This window comes from Mastigoproctus giganteus, chromosome 14 (assembly GCF_048544385.1).
Source record: "Mastigoproctus giganteus isolate SK-2022 chromosome 14, ASM4854438v1, whole genome shotgun sequence".
Lineage (NCBI taxonomy): Eukaryota > Metazoa > Arthropoda > Arachnida > Uropygi > Thelyphonidae > Mastigoproctus > Mastigoproctus giganteus.
Window position 1 is genome coordinate 96,603,034 of NC_143588.1, and position 14,380 is coordinate 96,617,413.

Below are 14,380 nucleotides of genomic sequence, written 5' to 3' on the forward strand. Positions count from 1 at the left end.
TTACTGTAGTTTGTTTTCAGATTATCATGTCCATGGATGGTAAGGATGCAATGCTTTGTTAATCGTGCTGTCTAAATTCAAAATAATCTTTGGTTTATTTTGAATTTAGATAGCGCGATTTCGAAAGTAAATAATACCTTGTGTCCATAGATTAACTGTTCATAACTTGCCGCCATTGTTATACGATACGTGTGCTAACTCGGAGATAATATTCGATACTGAAATACACATATATATTGTGTTATAACTGCATTGGGATATAGGTTTAGGGTTATATTTTGTATTGGAATTTTATTGAACTTGAATAGAAATCATGTCTCAGACCAGAGCAGCAAAGCAAAAGGCTCAAACTAGTGGAAGTGCTGTGGCTCAGGTGAGAACTGAGAGGGGAGGGGGGAGCAGTTGTCCTCTGAATCACAGTCTGTTTAAATGCACTGCTTGTTTGATGTCTGTGGACAATCAGGAACGGGACGTGATATTGCCAAGGGGAATGTCTTTGTGTGATGTAAGGAGTGTGAGGAAATCAGGTGACAAATCGGCGCTGTTATGGGCTTATATGGGAGCTTGAAGGACAGGGTGGATGCCCTCAAAGGATTTAAATTGAGGGGCCCATCAAGCTCTCAGCTGACCACATCAATGCCAGAGCTTGCACTTGAACATCACGCAACACAGCAGCAACCCCCAAGGCAGAATGCACTGGTCCCAAAGGAACTAGTTGTTGTAGGTAACTCTATTGTCAGGGAAATGCTAGGAGTATAGTTAATAAATAATTAATGAACATATTTTGCAAAAAGGATAGATGGAACAGGACCAGGGTATGTCTGCCAGGGGCAAAGGTTGATGACGTTGTAGGGTAGATCATCCTTTAAGGGCACAAAGGGTGATATTGTTGTACATTGTGGCACTAATGATATTAAGAGTAGGAGACCGGCAGAATTACTTAACAAGTACAAGACAATGCTGAAAAAAAGCCATGAGTTAGGGTTGAATTTGAAAGTGTCTGCAATTCTGCCCAGACACGATAGGGGGGAGTATATGACGAGAGCCTTCTCGATCAATTCGGCCCTGGAGAGATTGTGCAAGGCTCAAGGGGTAGAATTTTTCTCAGATTGGTCTGTGCATGTTAACAGGAGAGACTGCTTCTACAGGGATGGGATACACTTAAATAGAAAGGGTGCAAGAATATTTGCTGATGCTATCGAGGCAGAGTTAGGTGGGTCGGAAAATTGCTAGCTTGGGGGGGATACAAGGACTAATAGATTAACAGTAGCCGCTGGCAGAGGTAAAAGTGATTCTTGCACTACTTCTATTGAAATGCAATTGAGCAGCAGCCTGGAAAGCAAGGCAATGGGAATTTCCAGGACTGCTGGGAGTCATAGTGGGACAAGTAAATACATGAGCTGTGTTAGAGTACCTAAGAGTAGAAACAGGTGCATGTATACTTGCATGTACACCAATGCTAGGCGTATAGTTAATAAATTCAATGAGTTTGAAGTGCTACTCAAGACATCAAAGGCAGATATTGTTGGGATATCAGAGACATGGTGTCACATGGACATAAGCAGTGTAGAACTGGAATTTGGGGAGTACAATGTGTACAGAAAGGATAAACAGGACAGGAAGGGAGGAGGGGTTATGCTGTTAGTTAAGAAACACAAAATCTAAGGAAGTGCATCCAGTTGATGTGGGTGGACAATGCAATGTTGAGTCTGTTTGGTGACATAAGCACTGGGAAAAGGAAAAATTAGAGTAGGTGTGTGTTATAGGCCTAATGAATCTGTTGAGTATAATGAGCAATTCTGCAGAGAAATAGAATGGGCCAGTAAATTAGAGTGTCTTATAATGGGGGATTTTAATTTCCCGGATATTGACTGGAATTTGTGGTTTGGTCACTCACACACTAGCAAGGCTTTTGTGGATTTATTGGATGATTGTTTTCTACAGCAGCATGTTCGGGAGGCAACTAGAGGGACTAATACTCTTGATCTGATAATCAGTAGTGATTCTTCATGCATCAAGAATCTGCAGATAAAGGAACCACTAGGTGGCAGTGATCACAGTGTGCTGAAGTGGGATTTACTCAAAGAGGTAACTACCATCAAGGGTAAAGGGAAGGGTTTTTGCTTTCGTAAAGGTGACTACGGTGGTCTGAGACAGTATTTAAATTCTATATGGTGGAACCAACTGATGATGTTACCAACAGCAAATTCAAAATGGGAAGCATTCAAAGAATTAATGTTGGATGCTACTAGGCTTTTCATACCAACAAAGAAATATTGTTTAAGATTTAGGCCTAAATGGATGTCAGATGCGCTAATGAGACATATGGCAGAGAAGAAAAATGCGTGGGACACATATGTTAACAGGCGTCACAAAGGAGGTTAGGCAGCAAAGGCAGATTACGAGAAACCTTTGGCAAAGGATGCTCAGTAAAACAGCAAAGAGTTCTTTACTTATATAAACTCTAGAAGGAAGGGGATGAATCAGATTGGTCCACTTGATGTCGATGGTTCAACTGTTGATGATCCTGCTCAGGTAGCTAACAAACTAAATGAATATTTTCCATCGACATTCAAACATGAGGAGTTATTCAGGGAGGAAAATGCCAGAGGTGTATTCAACGCTGGCATTAAGCTAGATAATCTTGTAATAACTGAGAGTAAAGTGGAGGAGAAATTGTTGAAGATAAACACAAGAAAGGCACCATGGTGAATGGAATCTATCCAGTTATATTAAAGGAGGTGGCAAAGGAAGTAAGCAAACCCTTAGCCATAATTATGAGAACTTCCCTGGACTCAGGGGAGGAACCAATGGACTGGAGATGTGCAAATGTGACCCCAATCCACAAAGGAGGATCAAAGGGGGAGACAGGCAATTACAGACCTGTTAGTTTAACTTCTGTTCCAGGGAAATTAATGGAGACACTGGTTAAAGAAGCATTGCAGGATCATCTAGACAAGACATCAGTTATAGCTCAGACACAGCATGGATTTGTTAAGGGGATGTCTTGTCTGACTAATTTGATTGGATACTATGATGTAGTCACAAAGGAACTGGATGCAAAGAATAATTTTGATATATATTTGGATCTTAGAAAAGCCTTTGATACTGTTGCACATGGAAGAATGCTGCTCAAATTGGAGCAGTGTTGCATTGGAGGCAAATTGCTGCTATGGATAAAGGGATGGTTGAGTGGGAGAAGACAGAGAGTGGTAATCAATGGACACTGCTCTTCGTGGACTAATGTTATTAGTGAAATCCCTCAGGATTCAGTGTTGAGTCCATTGTTGTTTTCTGTATTTATAAATGATACTGATGATGGTATATCAAGCTTAATGTCCAGGTTTGCAGATGATACGAAGGTTGGCAGGGTTGTTAATGACACTAATAACAGTACACTGCTGCAACAGGATCTAGAAAAGTTGAGCAGATGGGCTGAGAGGTGGCAAATGAAGTTTAACATTGACAAATGTAAAGTACTACATATGGGAAGCAGTAATCCAAGAGTAACGTATCAAATCTGTGGTACCACACTGACAGTGGTAGGAGAATGAAAAGGACCTGGGGGTAATTGTGCAGGCAGATATGAAGTTTTCTGAGCAGTGCAGACGGTCTGCAAGAGTAGCTCATGGTATCTTGTCAATGATAAACAGGACGTTTTCTAGCAGGGATAGGGAGGTGATTATCCCTTTGTATAAGACAATGGTCAGGCCACACTTGAGTACTGTATACAGGTCTGGAGGCCTCATTTTAAGAAGGATGTAGAGCTGTTGGAACGAGTACAGAGAAGGGCAACAAGATTAGTGAATGGAACAAGGGGTTGATCTTACGAAGAAAGGCTTAACGTTTTGCAAATTACAGTGTCTGGAGACAAGGCACCTGCGAGGTGATCTGATTGAGGTGTATAAAGCCTTGAATGGTTTGAGCATGCTCAATGCGGATGGGATTCTTCCTCTTGCTCAGAATAATCGCCTGAGAAGGCATAAATTGAAATTGAGGGAAAAAGGTTGTAGGATAGATGTGCGGAAGTTTGTGTTTAGCCAGCGGATTGTTGATTGCCGGAACAAATTTCCATCTGTTGTTGTAGAAATTGATAGCTTAAAAAGATTCAAGGCAGAACTTGACAAACATTTGGAGCAAGTGGATAGGTGAAATAAGGGGGGTTTTTTTTTTTTTTTTGGCTGATGCTATATAAGCTTGCTTTCTTGCATCATGTGCCTTTGCTAATGTTAATTAATAAATTTTCTTTAATGATTTAATAATGGTTTTATTTCGAATATCTATATGAAAATACCTAGCTTCCCTTAGATGAGATACACAGAAATTGAAATTGCACAGAAACATCTGGAAAGTGGTTATTTTATTTCATAGATATAACTATTAAAATTCTAAAACTAAAATGGAATCCTTCTGGATAATGTTAGTAGGTCTTGGCTGTAGAAGATTTTGCTCACATTAGTGTGTGCGTGCGCTTGTGTAGAAGTTTGAGACAGTAACATTATTTGTACATTTATTCATTGTCTTAGATTTATTTGTTGCTGTAGACAATGTGAAATTTGCTCTCTGAACTCCATTTACTTTTGAAGTGCTAATTAAATTTTTAAATAATATGCAAACTACAATTTGGTTAATTTAATTATATATGTATTGCAGATGTGTAATGCAGTTATTTCTAATGGGTGTAAATGCAAAAAGCCCAGTAGTAATGGAAAGCATCACATTGCCTTGTTTGAAGATTTTGCAAATGCTTATTAGACCTGATCCAGTAATTGGCAAAAAGCAGACAGAAGAAAATGTAGAATCTGTATCCACTGTGAAAGCTGCAGGTAAGGATTCAAAATTAATATAACCTTTTGTGGTTGTGATTAAATAGTATGTGTATTTGTCATATAGTGCAAGGAAGCCACAGGCTTTTGCTGCACTGGCCAAAAAGAAAAAGTAGATAAGAAAATGCAAATTAAGCTCTTCCCTCCTCATGCAGGTTGACCTTTGAATTTCTTCAAACTGTTAACCTCAACAACCTCTGGAGCAGGCTTGTTGAAGTAATCAACAACTTGCTGGCTAAAAGGAAACCTACAATCTTGTCTAAACCCCTTTCCCTTCAAATTGAATTTATGATCCCTGGTTCTGGAATTCTTTATAGTAGTAAAAATTCCACCTTCATTCATTCTACTAATAACTCCTCTTATAGCCTTATAAATCTCAATCAAGCCCCCCCCCCTTTAAGGTGCCTGGTTGTCAAGCTCTGTAGCCCACATAATTGAAGGGCAACTTCATAATTCCCATATCCCTTTCTTCCTCTATTTTTAATTTAGCTCCACCAATATTAAGTTATTTTGGGGTTGCTATTCCCCAATTGTAAGACCTTTGGTTCTTTAGCACACTGCTCAAATCGGTTAGGATATCAATAAAAAAATATATATAATATTGATAAATTCATATCTACAAGGGAGCATTAAAAAAAATAGTTGTATTCACCCAGAAGTAGTTGCGATGGAAGATTAAAACAAACACTATGGATTACACTTTTTCAACATAGTCACCAGACAAAATGACACATTTTTGCCACCTCTCAATACACTTCAGACCAGTTTTGTAGAAGTCCTCTGACTCTTCTTCAAAACATGACTCGGCAGCAGAAATCACCTCATCAGTAGCAGAGTGTTTGTTTTCCATGAAGAAAGGACTTCAGGGCAGGAAAGAGGAAGAATTCCAAGAGTGTAAGGTCATAGGAATAAGCAGGATGCCACAATATTTCAGATTTTCCTGGCACATTGTGCCCCCCTTTCCTCCTTCTGGTGAGGGGTCAGAAATCTGGGAACCCTTTTAGAAAACACTTTACTCATATGCAACCATAGTTGGATGGTGTTCTCCACAGACTCTGGAGATAGTTCTTAGACTCTAATATAGCAATCTTCCAGGATTAATGTCTTGATTTTTACAACACTCTTCTGTTACAGCAGTTGCTGAGTACGTTGGGATTTCTTCATCATGCACTAAGGTTCTTCCACATTTGAATTGTTTATACCGATGTGCAAAAACACTGTAACCTAGGCAGTCTTCTCCATAAACAGTGATCATTTCCTCATGAATTGTTTTGGGTGTTTTCCCTTGCAGAAAGAGCACCCGAATCGCTGATCTATATTCTACTTTATCCATTGTATCGATTCACTTCATTCCGTGCTGCAAAAAAAAAGTCAGATTTGTCAGGTCAAAACCAAAATTTTGTGTGGTTGCTATAGAGATTTAAAGGTATCAAATAAATAAATAAAAATTTCATCCTTCTAGCGCTACTACTTCTGAGTGAATACAAATCTTTTTTGAATCCCCCTCATGTACAAATGTTTATAATGAAGAATGGATAATTGTCATCCCCCCCCCAAAAAAAAGCTGTGTAACAAACTGAAAATTGGTCCTCCAGTCGCTCTGTGACTGCAGAACCAATGAGCAATCACAGAGTGACTGTTAAGTTTTTTATTGAGCAGTACTCCTTCAGTGTAATTAACAGCTGGCCATCATTAAAAGTTATAGAGACGTCTCCGCCTTTACAATGAATTTTCTCAGCATTTCACTAATTCAGTAAATATAACTAACTGTTCACTGATTGGGCCACTGTTATGGATGATCTTTGCTACAATTTCATTTTTAAAATGTGGCATTTGCCTTTAAATTGTCTTAATGAGCTGTTAGCTCTTAAATTAGTAGTAAGAAATAGTAAAATCATTTTTATCATTTTCATACTTCATAATGAATTACTGTGATATTGCAAAACTTCTATTTTTATAGCATTTCCCTATTGGTGTAGAGTTGCTGTTTATTTGAATATGGGGGGCGGTTCTATACCTTTACATTGAATTGTCAATTCATATTGCAGTATTTCATGTATCAAAGAATATGGCTTTTTCTGGTATGATAAGAGGTGCTACTTCAAGCAGAGTAGGACCAAGGCAACTTATCATGAAAGGTGCGTGAAATTTACTTTGGGGTAAGGAATAATACAAAATTTAGTTAATTTGTTTAGAGTAGGATAATACCTAAGAAACTCATTATGTAGGAACAGCATATTGAATGAGAAAGATCCATTTACAGAGCTTTTACTCTTTTTCTTTTCTGTTTAAAATGTTCTCTGTGTTAAGATGCACCAAGTGCTTACTACAAATAGAACCTATTTTGTAATATGTTTATGCATATTTATTCTTCAAGTTTGAGGATCTTTGGTTGTGCTATCTGTGCAATTAATCTATTTATTCTGCTAACACAGTTAGAGATGTCCAAAACTTGACAAAATGTATATGTGTACCCACAAAATAAGTCCTTTACTTATTTTGGGTTTAAGGTACTCTAGCCTTTCTCTGTAAATGCATATGATTCATAGAGTCTGCCTTACTTGCATGAAAAGTTGCCTCAGTATTGCACTACTTCCGAATAAATATTTTTGAAAATAATAAAGTTCATTCTGCTGTGAGTATTGAGACCATTGTAATTCACTAAGCAGTTTAAATCCTGCTATCCAAAAAAAATGCAAGGACATGGTGGTTCTCTTAATTCCATATAATTTCAGTAAGACCAGATAGGATTGGCTATGTTATTTTATAATTATTAAATTACTATCCAAAAGTCTGTAGCTTTTATATAAAAACCACAGATTTCTATAATACAATAATTTATTTAGATAATGAAAAGTCATAGCTATATTTTCTTTTAAATGAATCATAAATTTAGTTATTTTGAGCCTTTTCTTTTTAAATATATTCACTACATGTCAGATGTGGTCTCTGGTCCCATTTTTCATACCCTAATTATGCCTCTGATGTTCACACTAGGGCAGCCATGGTAGCTACCATGTCATCATTCACCATTTTGAGAGTCATGGATATAATGTGCAGGATATTGACCTGGAATGAGAGTAGACTTATGTACATTACGTTTTTCAGTTTTTGTGAGGCACCATTTCAGGTATATGTTCTAAAAATTGAAGATGTTCTGGAAGAGAGGTAATCATTTCCAGGAAAGTAGACTTATTCTGTAGGCCTACCTAACATTCCCACCTGTGCAAGTTTTTCACTGCTGGAATAATGTGTTGTTGCCATGTCTACTCAAGGGTGACATACTCTACAGGTGAAAGCAGCAGCAGTGATAATGATTTCATTTTTTAAAAATACAGGTCCAAATTGTCAGTCCAATATGTTTGAAATCAAAAATAGTGTATTATAGTAGTATATATTGTTTTAAATTTCATAGAAATTTAATAAACTCAATAAGGAAAAATACATGTAGTACTACTAAATAAAAAAGATTTAGTAAAAAATAAAGGCACTTTTCCATGTGAAGTATTTTAATTAGTTTATTGATATGCAAAGGACATTTGGCATTGTTAGACCCCAAATAATCTTAATAACGAATAGAATTGACTGTTAGTTGGATTTCAGTATTGAATTCATCTTCAGGCCTGGATTTTTGGGTTAGGAGGAGTTCTAAAACTTGACCATGGGAGACCAAGCTGTACTACACTGAGGAAATATACCTCCTGTGGGTCAAATTCAGCTATGTTACAGTGATGCACAATTACATCATAATATAGCCTTTAATTTTTATTAGTCTGTGATAAGCCTTTTGGAATTTCTCATATTGTGCAAATAAGTCACAACTGGGTTGTCAGCTGTTATATCTTGAATACCTACCCTCCCACCTAGGAGAGACCAAGTAGCCTTGAAACAGTACTGTCTGGGTGGTGGTACTCAACTAAGAATAAGTAATAGCAGACTTCTCTAATGGAGGAGCATTACTTATTTGAAGTATAAGACAACTTGTGAAGGATATTCACAGTGAAATATGAGATGCATATTGATGCCTTATTCACAAACTTCAATTTGTTTCAAATTCAACTATTTTTGAGTAATGCATATGCACAACTACATCATAGTCTGAATTTTGTTATAGCATGAGGCTTTTTGGTGCTTAATCTTTAATAAATAAATAAATAAATTCAAGGAGGAGCTGGACAAAAGTTTAGAAGGAATGGATGTGTGTGGGGTTTTTTTTTTTTTTTTGCTGCTGCTACATGAGTTTGCTTTCTTGCATCACAAGCTGTTACTACAGTACAATTATAGTTTCATATACTTTTCACATAAAGGTAAAGCTACTAATGTACTGAGTGGATAGAAATCATGGGATACCTACCGTTCACCCGGATAATCACATGGCGAGGCATTGAGTCCACTAGTTCATGAAAGCATCCCACAGGTATTTCTATCAATGCTTGCTGCACCACTGTCCACAATTCCGTCACATTCCTGGGTGGAGGTTCCAAAGCTTGAACGGACTCCACGGCATCTAAAATATGCTCCACAGGATTCATGTCCGATGAATGGGGAGGCCATTCCATGGTAGTAAGATCTGTGGAATGCTCTTCGAACCATGTTCTTGCCACCACAGGTCTGTGGGTCAGTGGATGCACGATGACCATGAAGGGGTGCAGATGGTCTGCAAGGATGGACATGTAACCTGGACCATTCAGAGATGAGTCTAGACGTACCAGAGGTCCCAATGTGTGCCAATTGAACACCCTCCCCCCAGGCCATTACCGACTGTCCACCTGCCTGAACAGTTCCTTATTGACATGACAGGTGCATGGCTTTGTACTGTTTCTGCCAGATACGCACCCTCCCATCCGTTCAAAATAACTGGAGATGGGACTAATCGGACCAGAAGACCTGTCTCCTCATCCAAGGTCCAGTGCCAATGTTCTTTTGCCCAGTTGAGGCATAGTCCTGTGTCATGGTGTTAGCAGTGTGGGTCAGTGGCTCCCGTAACCTATTGCGGCTAATGATTGCCTGATGGTCTTGGTGGAGACGTTTCTGGTACCTCCCTTGTTGATGTCAGCGGTGATTTGTGCCACTATCACTCTCCGATTGGTTAAAACAATGGAAGACAGACGTCGACAGCCATGTTCATCCACCACCTTTCTCCATTCATAGTGCTGTCCATGATTAGATGTTATTCCGTAAATGGCATATTCACAATACACTCTTGATACTGTCGAACAGGGATAGTGCAATTTCTGTAGCACTTCACGATAGAGTACCCATGTGTCTGGCACCCACTATCATCCCTCTTTCAAAGTCGGTTATCTCGTGACATTTATCCATACTGATATCGAATTGCCATCTATGTGAATGCAGTAAACCTATATACCTGCCAAACGGTAGGTTTGTCCACTAGTTAGAGGGGCGACAGTGCCACGTTGCCCAGCAGTCAGGTATCCCATGAATTCTGTCCTTTCAGTGTAATGTATTAATTATTTATTAGTATGAACCAGAGCTATAATGCTCAATACATTCTACATTGATATCAATATTTGTAAAAGAATAAGAGAAGTTTACCTCAGTATGATACGTAGAACACTTCCCATTTATGATACTCTCCAGAAATTAAAATGAAAACACTTAAAAAAATCGAAAATCTTACATTATAGTAAGAAATAATTAACAATAATTAAAAATCAAATGAACACTATTAAAAATCAATTTAAAATTAGGTAAAAAAATTAATAGATCGTAGGTATAGCTTAGCTTAATTTTTCAGCACTCACCTCATAGTAATCCGCTTAGTTGGTGGAAAGTTTTACCACATACATAGTGGTTATAAGATTCTAATAACTTACGGGGATTATGGATTTAAAAACTAAGTTATGGGCTTTAAAAATTTTGTTAAGAAAGGAAAGTGCACTTTCCATTCTATGGTTGCCTAATTAAAATCTTCCATAGAATGGACGGTGCACTTTGCTTTCTTAACAAAATTTTTAAAGCCCATAACTTAGTTTTTAAATCCATAATCCCCGTAAGTTATTAGAATCTTATAACCACTATGTATGTGGTAAAACTGTCCACCAACTAAGCGGATTACTATGAGGTGAGTGCTGAAAAATTAAGCTAAGCTATACCTACGATCTAGTCATTACATTACAGCACATAAGGACTCCTTAAAAATCAAGAGTAAAAAATTAATTTAACGAGAAAATTTTTTTTTACTGTAGTGTAAGATTTTCGATTTTTTTAATTGTTTTCGTTTTAATTTCTGGAGAGTATCATACGGAAGTGTTCTTCGTATCATATTTGGGTAAACTTCTCTTATTCTTTTACAAATATTAATTATTTATTTTTAAACTATACTTGTTTCAGGAATGAAAGTGAATGTTGAATTAAAAAATTGGTTAGCAGCAGATCCCAAGCATTCTTATAAAATGTGGAAGCAACATGTGTCCGCAAAAATGTCAGAGAACCAAGGTACAAATATTGGAAAAATGAAAAAAGAAGAAATCCATGCCTATTATCTAATGGAAAAGTATGGCTATCGTTGGCATGAAAAAGCTTGTCATCACTTCATACAGCTGAAACTGTTGCATTCTAATTGGTTGCGAAGAGTCATGTTCAATCCTTCTTCACAGTCTGCAAGGACAATGGCATGTTCTGTTGTTGAAGTGCTCTGTCAAGTAAGAATATTTTTGTTGTTTAAATTATGTAATATATACCATGGTTAAACTTTTTACTTTATATTCGAAATAACTTTTAAAAGAGAATAAACTTTCATTCATTAAAGCATATTCTTATATTATTAACACAGAAAATACAAAAATGGTTAAAAATTCAATAAAATAAAATTGTATTTCCCTTATATGATTTTATGTTTTTATTCCAATAATCAACAATTGTCACCCATTACAGCCAGATCCAATCTTCCTCGAATAGTGTTCCATCATACTTGGTTGAATCTTTCACTTTGTTTCACTAACAGCATCCAAACTATCAGGGAAAAATTTCAGTTGCAAGTGTAAAAAATGCATTTTAAGATGTATCTATTGAACTAAATTTTTATAGTTATGCAATAGTTCTTCCTCCATAATTCTTTTTATTGTCCAGGTGGCATATCTTTTACAGCCAACAGTGATTGTGCTCCTTGATCGCTGTGCTCTACAATGCTGATAGCTAGTGAAGACACCACATGTACATGTAGTTATTTCTCCAGGTTGTCAATTCTGCCACGTGGACATTTAAAATTATGTTTGACATTTCAGACACAACACAGTAACTTAAGATTTTTGTTGCACTGTTTCTTTTCATTCTATATTTTATCTCATCTTTTATAAATTTTTTAATAAGGTAAAAAAAAGTTTACAAGAAACATCTGGGTATATTTAATATATGCTCTCCAGAATTTCAGTTAACATTTTAATTTTCGTCTAGAAACATTATCATATACAATTGGCAGTTTCTTATTGTTGTAGACTTATCATTCTTTCCTTTAAAATGATACTTATATATGATATGAACAGTAGTACTTTATCTAAACTGTATTTTTACAGTTTTCAGTATATAACACTTTACTTCATTTCACTTATAATATAGAGTTAATGTTAAATGATTGACTAAATAGTTTCTGTTTGCAAACTATTTAGTTTGCAAATAATACACCAGGGAAATTACCAACATTTTGATTGAATTTTTAGTTTTTACCTGTGTTGATCACTTCCAGTTTATCTTTTATACTACATTTTTCACTTTCTACCTACAGTAATAAAGGGGCTAGTGGTGCACCTGTCAGGTACCAACTTTCTTTCTTATTTTTATTTTATTTCAATTATTTTAACATTTATTATTATTTTTTAAAAAGTATGATTGTAGTATACCAATTAATGATGCCCACAGTTTTCCATTTTCCATGATGTGTGGAAAATTGGAATAGAAGTGGCATAAAATATGATTTATTAAAAAAAGAATTCATCAATAAAACTGGTATTAGGTGTAATTAAATATAATATTTTGAAATTATATGACTAATTTTGAATTTCACATCTATTAACTTCACATTTTACAGGTACCTGGGCGTCGTAAAGAAGTTTTAGATATGTTGACTGCTTATCTTGATGAACTTGGTACAGCAGGAGAGAGTGCTGCAGAATTTTTAACATTATATCAAAATTTAATTCGCTACATACCATGGAGGCATTATTTGGCTTTGCAAGGTCTTTTGCCACATCTAGGAAATTTGATTACTAGAGAAATAGAATATCTTACGTATTTGGAAGAAACTACACTGAATTCAGACCTTTCCCAAGGTATAACATAGTTCGGTAAAAAATCTTCTTAGCTGCTTTTTAGTTATTTGCTTCATTATATTAGCTTTTGTAAATTTTATTCAATAAAGTAGGAATTATGATTCTACGTACCTCATTCTAATTTTAAGAGAATATTTAAATGATTTTTATATAGCAAAAAATATTTTTATGTAAATTCAAAGTATGATTTTTATTCAGTTCTAGCTAAATCTTGTGTGCATTTCATTTAGACAAAACAGCTTTTAGAAAAATAAGCCACTTTGAATACAGATTTTGGTAATGAACCCCATCAGTAGTTGAATTGCTGCAATCAGTTGACAACTGAATTGCAACAGTTTTCAACTACTAATGGAGTTCTGGGCAATTCTGGATCTCAGTGTGAGAGTTCAGTTATGAATGTGTAAAGATCAAAGTGGTTATTGATAGAGAAATTATAGTTCACCTTGTCTTGTTAAAGGAAAAGAAATCACAATGATAAGTATAATAGCACTTTTATAAAAATTACAGTAAAACAAAATAACATACAGCATCTGTTTTAAATATTCCTACTCCTTTGAATTATGAATTACAAAATCTGTGGTGCAAGTATGGTTAAAAAACTTTGGATAGAAAAAAGAATACATTTGTATTAAAATAAAACTCTACCTCTAGCATAAATTTATTATTTGTAAACAAATACAGAAAACTTTCGGTTTATGAACATCACAATTCATTCAAAATTTCTTAAAGTTGCCAATAGATGAAGTTCCTTATAAAACGAAATGCCAAACGTATAGTGAACCTAATTGTAAGATTTCAATAAATAAACTTTTAAAAAATGTATTTATTACAATAATTATCAGAAAACTGTTATATGATAATTATACTGAACTATTCTTGGTTAATAAGACTAATCTAGCCAGTAAAAAAATGTTGGTTTACGTGTCACGCCACATAGAATGTTGGCGCCTCCATAGCCAGGTGGGCAGGAGCAGCAGTGCGTAGCACACACTTCTTGATTAGACCTGGGTTCAAGCCCGTGACCGCCAAGTACGGAGGATGCAGAAAGGTCAGGGAATGACCACCGCATATCCCTGGAGCAATATGGCCTTAGTTGCTAATGCTCCTAAAAACCAAATAACAACAACATAGAATGTTTTCCTGTGGGAGAAAATGGCTGCAGCTTTTAAATCAATTTCTGAGGTTTTTGCAATCCTTTAAAGAAGACAACACAAATAAGGAAAGAATTTCAAAAAGGAAAAGAGGTGTTTATGACTGTCTAGCATG

General features: G+C 36.0%; 1 protein-coding gene across 1 annotated transcript in view; it reads left to right on the forward strand.

Annotated features, from left to right (window-relative positions):
• Positions 1–14,380, forward strand: part of poe (E3 ubiquitin-protein ligase-like protein poe) — an 849,790-nt gene that overhangs the window by 723,023 nt on the left and 112,387 nt on the right. Inside the window, exons 60-62 of the mRNA XM_090388478.1 lie at positions 4,654–4,826; positions 11,181–11,491; positions 12,874–13,114. Of these exons, the coding sequence (XP_090244604.1) occupies positions 4,654–4,826; positions 11,181–11,491; positions 12,874–13,114 (725 nt within the window). The remainder of the gene's footprint in view (positions 1–4,653; positions 4,827–11,180; positions 11,492–12,873; positions 13,115–14,380) is intronic.